At 42.7% G+C, this 8,643-nt stretch overlaps 1 protein-coding gene, 2 long non-coding RNA genes and 3 other non-coding genes across 6 annotated transcripts; all 6 read right to left on the bottom strand.

The window, feature by feature from the left end:
- Window positions 1-79: 79 nt before the first annotated feature.
- On the bottom strand, window positions 80-159 carry LOC117767076. Its single transcript, XR_004614838.1, has one exon. It is a non-coding gene; the product is annotated as a small nucleolar RNA SNORD74 (small nucleolar RNA).
- A 3,619-nt stretch (window positions 160-3,778) lies between these two features.
- On the bottom strand, window positions 3,779-4,744 carry LOC117765875. Its single transcript, XR_004614636.1, has 3 exons — window positions 4,368-4,744; window positions 3,934-4,115; window positions 3,779-3,819 (listed from the first exon to the last, which is right to left on the bottom strand). It is a non-coding gene; the product is annotated as an uncharacterized LOC117765875 (long non-coding RNA).
- Window positions 4,745-5,025: 281 nt separating this feature from the next.
- Window positions 5,026-5,742, bottom strand: LOC117766052 (homeodomain-interacting protein kinase 1-like). Its single transcript, XM_034592760.1, has 2 exons — window positions 5,356-5,742; window positions 5,026-5,211 (listed from the first exon to the last, which is right to left on the bottom strand). The coding sequence occupies exons 1-2, from the start codon at window positions 5,740-5,742 to the stop codon at window positions 5,026-5,028; spliced, it is 573 nt and encodes a 190-aa protein (XP_034448651.1).
- Window positions 5,743-7,368: 1,626 nt separating this feature from the next.
- LOC117765871 lies at window positions 7,369-8,027 on the bottom strand. The gene is made up of 3 exons (XR_004614632.1): window positions 7,833-8,027; window positions 7,554-7,607; window positions 7,369-7,456 (listed from the first exon to the last, which is right to left on the bottom strand). It is a non-coding gene; the product is annotated as an uncharacterized LOC117765871 (long non-coding RNA).
- LOC117767072 lies at window positions 7,677-7,749 on the bottom strand. The gene has a single exon (XR_004614834.1). It is a non-coding gene; the product is annotated as a small nucleolar RNA SNORD47 (small nucleolar RNA).
- Window positions 7,931-7,997, bottom strand: LOC117767088. Its single transcript, XR_004614849.1, has one exon. It is a non-coding gene; the product is annotated as a small nucleolar RNA SNORD78 (small nucleolar RNA).
- Window positions 8,028-8,643: the final 616 nt, after the last annotated feature.

Genomic DNA, 8,643 nt, shown 5'->3' with positions numbered 1-8,643 from the left:
GACTGAAAACATGTCCACACCCTAAAGTCTGGCAGCGCAGGAGCTCTGCAGTGAAAACGGCCTCTTTGTGTCTCAGTGTCCCACGCGGTCAGAAAGTTGGCGTTTCCTCACAGTAGTCAGATGTCCCTACCAACATTTGTTTCATCACACTGCGATGAGACGAGGCCGAGCCGAGCTGAGCTGAGCTGATCTCAACCCGCGCTAAGCAACACGTGGCCGAGGCCTGCTGCGGCTAACCAGGCTAGCATCAGCGCCTCACAGGTCAAACCCGTCAGTGCACAGAGCGCGGGCTCAGCAGAGGAAGTTACATGAATACACATCAGAGTGGAGACATTAAAAGCTAAAAGACAAAGTGACGACACGCAGCACAGAGACACGTGGTGGAGGAGACACACCTGTTGCACAGAGAGAGAGCCGGAGAATGAGACTGAGCTGCCTTTGCCCTTTTGCCCTTTTCTCAAACATAGAAAACAGCCCTTAACTACCCGCCCTCACGGATTTACTGAAATGAAATGCGCATATTCGGCAGGAAGGCAACTCGACTGACTGGTTCTGTTTTTGAGAGTAGATCTCAAACAGCCTGGTTCCGGAAGTAAAAGTCCCATTCTGATTATATAGTGTTGTACGGTGGCCCGAGAGAGCTCAACGCACTGCAAATTAACAAAACACATGCAAAAAAACAACTTCATCAATTTGACGACACGTGGGCTGCAAAATAAAGTCCCAAAACACGCAAATACAGAAAAGCGCCACAAATAACGAAAACGACACCGGAAATGTTTCCTGGGGACCCAAAAAAAGTGATGAACCTGCCTGTAGTTCGGTGCTGTGTGAAGTTATTGAAGTGTGCTACTCGTCAGTGGTGATGGAACTTCGCAAAGAATCACAAACATTATTTGATAACAACTAGAAGTAGGGCTACGTTGTAGCACTAACGGGCCGAGCACAGGCAATTTGAAGCCTGTTGCGGTTGGTGGAGAGAGCGATCATTGAACAAGTGCACGTCTCTGCGTTGCATGCGTTTTGCGCACTGCGGCAAGGACAAACGCTTCACTTCCTGCGTCCGTCACGTGATGTCGATCCTTGCCTGCTAATTGCTCATTACGGTCCACGCTATCAAATAGCACATCCCACTGTGAAAATTTTATGTAAATCGAATGATAGTTGTAAAACAAAGCTTACTTCCTGTTGCCAGTAGGTGGCGCCATCACTATTATTACATACATACTAATATATCTGTTGAAGAAGGGGCTCTGATGTAGCATGAGCAATTTTGTGTCAATTGGACAATGTTACAACAACTTAATTATCACACTGATCAGTAGGTGGCGCTATGACCCTGCACTAATATTAATATATGGAGCTGTGCAGGTCTGGATTGTGATTATAGGTCAGCATTTGGGGTCCGGTAGGATAATGCAGAGTGGATTCACAAAGTAATTCCTGTTTCATGGTGAATCAGTAGGTGGCGCTATGACACTGAGGAAATATTGACACATAGAGCTGTTCAGGCTTGATCTCTGATCATGAGACCGAAGTTTGGCAGTGATAGGACAATGCACACTGTAGTTATGACAACATCGTCTCCTTTGGCGAAGGATGATCCTTCGCCGCACCTCAATGTTTACACGGTTTGAGGAAATGTCACGATTCTGACCATGGTCCAATGACTTGACTGAGCTCATTTGAGCTGTATATTGTAAAGCAGCCAGGAGCAGTGCATCAAAGTATGAAACATGTCACTTCCTGTTGCCAGCAGGTGGCGCTGTGATTTTAAGTCATGATTTCTGTGTAGATGTCATCAGGCCGGGACTCTTGTCTTACATGTCTAGTTTTGACTCGATTGGACCAAATATATCTGAGATACAGAACCTTGTGTTTTGATGGCGTGTAATCAAACTTTGAGGCAACGCCACGGTCACACCGTCTGACGAAAAATCGATCTTTGAGTTAGTTTTTATCTCCATCTTGTTTAGATGACACTCATCTCAATTTGAAGTTGATCTGATGAAAGCCCTGGGACAAGTACTTCAAAGTAAAAATGTGGAAAATGTGGAAAATGGCCACTAAAGTCAAAATGGCGGGCTTCCTGTTTGGTCTAGCATATCTATCCAAGAGACTTATTTGTTTGTTATGAGAAGACACATGTCCCCATCGATTTTTGTACATGTCGGCCAATCATGGTGCCGGGGCTGCCCTTTAGGGGGCGCTAGTCAGTTATTTTGCCACGCCCATTCCTTAAGGTGGCGCAAGGTTTTGGTCATCGATTAAAAAGAGCAGATAAAACACAAATTAATATCTTGACAGTCCAGTTCGCTCTCCTTATTCAAGATTCAAGATTCAAGATTCAAGAGTTTATTGTCATATGCACAACGATAACATTAAGCAGTCGCTTGCAATGAAATGCTTGGGTCACAGGCTCTCTTATAACAATGCTCAATCAAAATTTAAAATTTAAAATAAAATATACATATCTAAAATATATATATACGCCTAAAGAAAAAAAGAAAAACAATAGTGCAAGTGTGTGCAATAGTGCAAATATGCAATAGTGCAAATATGCTAAGGTGCAGAGTTATGACAGATTGGAGGAGTTTAAAAGTCTTATGGCCTGGGGGATGAAACTGTCTCTGAGCCTGGTGGTGCGGGCCCGGATGCTGCGGTACCGTCGGCCAGACGGCAGCAGGCAGAACAGTTTATGGCTGGGGTGATAGGGATCTTTAATGATCCGGTTGGCCTTCTTCCTACACCGCTGGGTGTAGAGGTCCTCCATGGATGGTAGCTCCGTCCTGGTGATGTGCTGGGCAGACTTCACCACCCTCTGTAAAGCCTTACGGTTCAGGGCGGTGCAGCTGCCGTACCAGGCGGTGATGCAGCCAGTCAGGATGCTCTCTATGGTGCACCTGTAGAAATTGCAGAGAATCCTGGCATCCATGTTGAGCCTCCGCAGCCTGCGGAGGAAGAAGAGCCGCTGTCTGGCCGTCTTCCTGATGGAGTCTGTGTGGTTGGTCCAGGTCAGGTCATCACTGATGTGGCCCCCGAGGAACCTGAAGCTGCTGACTCGCAGTCTTTAGAACGGGCAAGTTCTACCTTCCTTCTCTCCATGAGCAGGTTTTGTCCAACACTGGCACCTCCTCTTCGTCCCTCATCCTCTTCTTGGGGAATGAACATTGGTTGAGTTGGAGGGGGCAGCTTCTGACTTTTTGTTGCCTCTCACAAGGTCCGTCCTTTTCTGAGGCTCATGTTTGTCGTCTTTGTCGAGGGGTTCCCATCCCTGTGGGATTGTGTCTCTTTCTCATCCTCATCCTGATTGGGCCCGTTTGCCCACTTGTGCCTTTTCGAATGGCCGCCAGTCGCTCACTCCTTCTGACCTTTGCTTGGGAGTCTTCTGGTCTGTGATGTGGATAAGAAAATAATTTAATTCTTGATCTTAAAGCAGTGATTTGACATTTCTAAAAATGCACATTCTAAACTGCACTTGGCTGCAGATCCATAGTTAATGAGAGTTTTATCATTCTTCCCATTAAACTCTGAGCAAAAAACAAGAATATTTACCAAAATGTTGAACTGTTCTTCTACAATATAAAATGATCAAGACAGGAAGATATTTCAAACACTCACATGGTGCCACGCTTTGCATTCATTTTTGAATGCTTCTCATCTGTCATCCCAGCAGGGCTGCGCTCCTTGGCTGGGCTGGCAGTGCGGCTGGAGGCGTCCTCTTTCAGGGACATTTGAAGGACCACCTGGTCTCCATGTCCTCCATCGTCAGAGCTTGGATCCTGACAGATGTCCATCAGATCCTTACATGACTTCACACTGGAAGACAAATGAAACTGCTGAGCCAAACACCTTAATCACCTTATATCTCAGATATTTTTTACCCATGTCTATCAGCACAGACTTACACAGACCATCTAAGCACAAACTTACTAGAGGCTGTTTCTGAATGAACCCTGAAGGTGGCTCATCGTGATGAATGGATGCTGGAGAATTCTGCTGGGGGTAATTCTTCTTAACTGACTCATCATCAGCATCTGAGTCATTAGGTCCAAAAAGCACTGCAGGTCACAGTGTTCAGCTTGGACGTCTTCTACCCAGAGCGGATGAGTCCCCTTTAACAAGATGAGGAAAACCAACATTGTTACATGTCCTCGTGTTTGGATTATGAAAACGTTGTGCTGTTATAAATTCATCCAGGCTGTTGATCACAAACGAGAATTGAAACTATTGACTGAAATGAAGAATTGTTTCATTGAGATAGTTTGCAGTGGATGGCACAGGGGAAAGAAACACAGACTGAAGGAAAGACACCATAATTAGTGAGCTAGTGGAGCCAGCTAAGTGGTTGTAAACTACTTTCTTACCATAAATCTGCCTTCCATCCAGCGTCTTGGCCAGAACGCATGAGGTAGGAAGTTTCCTTCATGCTCTGGATCTCTAATTGCAAACGCAAATTGCCTCATCTGTGGAGAAAACACAACATTGTGAGAGTTAGTTAACTTCAAGTTTACATTGTTGATCATGTACATCAGGTGCACTTCTATTACTGAGACATATGGATGAAGTGTCTCTGATTTGTCTCATTAGTAAAATAGTAGAAATCAGTGAACTTCTACTGGAAACCCTCTCACTATAATAATCAAGTGTGTGGATTTAAAAATACACAAACATCACGGCAGAACTGTACGTGTTTGTTGTGATTTAAGTGCAGATACTGACCAATTCATTCTCATTAGAGGCTGGGAACAGTGGTCTGCCCGTAGACAGCTCAGCAGCAATACAGCCGAGAGACCATACATCGATGGCCCCGCTGAAAGGCTCTTTATACAGAACCTCAGGAGATCTTAGGATAAGAAACACAAACATATTACTGAGGTTTTAAAATGTACTAAACTCCTTGTTACTGTCAATATGTTACTGTCCGTTTCTGAGACATAAACCTGACATGCCAGCGTACAGGACTTGTCTAATTAAGTACAGCAAACACAGCTGTCCCAGGTATACAGATGTGCTGTCAGTTACCTACCTGTACCACAAAGGCTGGAGGAGATCACCGATCTGTTCCTCAGGATCATCGAAGGCTAAACCAAAGTCAATGACTTTAACTTTGAGTGGCTTCCTGACATGATCCACCAACATGATGTTATCTGGCTTCAAATCTGCATGAATGATCCCTGCGCTGTTCAGAAATTCCAAGGATGTAGCCAGCTGAAATCATGAAAAACATAATAATAATCATGAGCTACAGAGTTATTTCCTCAACAACAACCATAACAGACACATTTTAGCAACCAAGTTTACCCTTCACCCTACAAAGCAGTTAGTGTAAGAGCTTGAGTTTAAAAAACAAACCTGCTGTAGAATGGGGCGGATCTGCTTCAGCTGAAGGTGTTGACCCGGGCTGATCTGCTTGAATTTCTGCAGATCCATATCCAGGTGCTCAAACACAAGACAGTAATGCCCCTTGTAGGTGAATGACTCGTTGAATCTGACGATGTTGAACCTGTCTGAGTGGAGCGCCTTCATGGTTTGAAGGGTGACCTCCTCTTCCTTGGCGCAGTCAATGTTTTCCATGCTTTTGATCATTTTTAAAGCCACCGTTTCATCGGTGGTCACATTCCTGCATTGGATGACCACTCCATAGACGCCATTGCCCAGGATTGTCTGTGCCTGGTACTGTGTAGTGGGGGAGGGGATCAGGTCTCCTACACTGATTTCTAACTCACTGTTTTGAGACATGGTGACAGAATAGTTCTCCTGTTGATTTTTGTTCATGTGACTGAAGTGATGAAGCTGTGTGTGCCTATATACCTTTCACACGGCCTATATACCTCTCACACGGCTTTGATGTCTAATTAGAATAAAACCACACAATCAACTTCATGCCTTTGTAGTGATTTATTTTCTTTTATGTGAATTTTCTTTCTTCTTTTCGTCACAATTCTTTTATTTTAATCTTTGTCAACCATCGTGATTTAAACAGTAGATGGCGCTAATGCACCTTGATGTCGGTTGCCACCCGCAAATAGACCACAAGGGTGGGCGAAGTGAAACACTGCTCAGCGAAATGACACATAAACACCGGCTGAAATACTAAAACTGCCTTAATGGTAGTTCTCACTCCTGTATGTTTTTTACTGGAACATATTTTTTAAGCTAATACACCCACACACATACAATCTTATCTCAGAAAATGTCTGTTAATCAATATGTGATTTTGTGTGTGTACAAATTTGTAGGTCTTTTCCAGTATAAACATTGACCTTGTCAGGACCAGTAGACCTGACGGGACCAAAGCTCAGTCCTGATGAGGCCAAACTTCATTTCTGTGTTCCTGGTTAAGGTTAAAGATCAGATGTGGATTGTTGTCAGGTTAAGGTAGAAGGATTACGTTAGGCTGTCCATTATGAATGGAAGTCAAGGTAAAGTCTGAAGCATAGCTCTGTGTGTGTGTGTGTGTGTGCATGTCTATCTAGTTATAATGGCCCATCTTGGTTCAATTCATCATTGTGGGGCGGTTTTGCCTGGTCCTCACAGTCAATGGGTTGTTTGAGGGTTAAGACTTGATTTTAGAGTTAGAGGTAGATTTGGGCTATAAGTAGATTCAGGTTAGGTATTTAGTTGCAATGGTAAAGGTTAGAGAATGAATCATGTCAATGCGTGTCCTCAGAAGTCTAGAGACGAGCACGTACTCAAGAAATGTTCTCCGCAATAAAAAAAAGGGATCAGTTTGCCTACTGTCTTTATTTGACCTTGATTTAATGTTGGGTTCATTATGAGTAGCTGTTAGCTTGAAGAGTTTAAGAATCACGCATTTGTTCATGCTGTTGATTTCTTGCCATGTCTATTTTTATAATTGAAAGCTGGAACCTGAAAGTGCACATGAAAATTAAACAGAAAAACAAGGCCCATTCAATAGATGAGCTTAAGGCTTAGGTTGTAACTGCTTAAAAACTAAGCACATTCAATATAAAAAAAATAATCTCATTTCCCACACATCAGACAAATTACCCCATAGCCAAATTCTTTTGAGATCAGTAAGAGGCAAAAAAACTTCCTAACGTTATATCAAATACCCCAGATCCACACAAATGTAACGGGTTCTTTGAGACATGCCTGACCCCACACTATTTCATGGCTATCAGTTGAGGTTTTGCATAATCCCTACAAACTGACTTAAGTAACCTACTTAAGTTAAAATGAGTCTTGTTTACATTTTTGCAATCACATTGCATTTTATCATTGATTTCTGGCACAATGAAGACTTCCAATCACTGACCAGCTCTGTAGTTGAGTCAATTATACTTTAAAACACAATTTCCATATTTTTCCAAAAAAAACAACATCAATATTTCGTTTTGAGTATTTTATTGCAACAATGTTGAAAACACATTTGCCAAGAGATATTAAATTGTCTGCAGGTCAAACTCCGGTCGCCATAATACCACAGAATCTGAAAAAGAGGCAGCTTTGTTTTAATATCCAGAACAATAAAGTCTATTTGATATCATCACGACTCAGATATTGTACTCTAGCAGGCTTGTACTTACCTTTAGAGTAAAACATCAGGCTGTCTGAGGGCCAGAGGACATTACATCTGCTTTCTGTGGAAAGAAACAAGTCTTTTAAAATAAAACCAGGTATCAAGTAACAAAACATTTGTTTTAGACCACAACCTCAGAGAAATATGGAACGGTAAGGTATAATCAAGAGATATCATTTGGCAGAATCTTGTCATCACAGGTAGTGGTCCATTTAAGCAGATTTTCATGTCAATATTTTCTATCAAACCAACATTGGCACTTTGTCATAGACTTTGAAATACTTACCAAGGTCAGCCCAAGAGATGCAGCCTTTTCCTGGAGAAGAGACAGAAATACCCTTATTACAAGTCAGTGATTGGTCTATTAAGCTTCAAGTTTGCAGGTTACTCAGCAACAATGTTGTCCACATTACAAGTTCAGGTCAGACATTTGTTAAAGACATCACTGAACCAGCAAAAGCCATTTTGCAATTCTCTGAATTCTCACCTCAGTCAACCTCGTCTTGGCCGTTCAGTCGGATCTCAGAGAGCGATCAGAACCTGCAGACGACAGAACAGCATAAGATGAGTATGCACAACATACATGGGGTGAAGCTTTCTACGTTGACCAAATCAGATAGAGCTAATATAACTAGACTCCATGGTTTCAAGTCAGTCGTCATCTAGTCATCACAAGGTCAGACTACAGGGATCATGAGGTTCACTAAAACCAACCAAGTTCCCAACTAATGAACCAGAGCTGCTTGCTCAGACCCAGATGAGGTGGAGTTCAACCAGCAAATGGAGCTGGTGTCAGTTGTAAATGAATTTACTCCAATTCATGCATTTTCCAATTTGACTTTTATTTCCACTCAACATAAGTTTACATTATGAATAGGTATCCCAATTAAATCCTGCAGTTCTAGCCTAACTACATACCTTTTATTTGATATAAAGTGAAAAAAGCCAACTAGCAGTTTCAGTCTTGACAACTACCTGCTGATAGCTAAAGGGCATGTTTGTGTCCAGCTCCACTTGTCATCTGGGACTGAGGTTCTACAGTTTTTATTTTCATACTCACATTGTTTGTGTGACATCTTCTGCACCCAACTGCCCAA

This window comes from Hippoglossus hippoglossus, chromosome 8 (assembly GCF_009819705.1).
Source record: "Hippoglossus hippoglossus isolate fHipHip1 chromosome 8, fHipHip1.pri, whole genome shotgun sequence".
Classification (NCBI taxonomy): Eukaryota; Metazoa; Chordata; class Actinopteri; order Pleuronectiformes; family Pleuronectidae; genus Hippoglossus; species Hippoglossus hippoglossus.
This window is presented reverse-complemented; position numbering and strand designations above follow the sequence as displayed.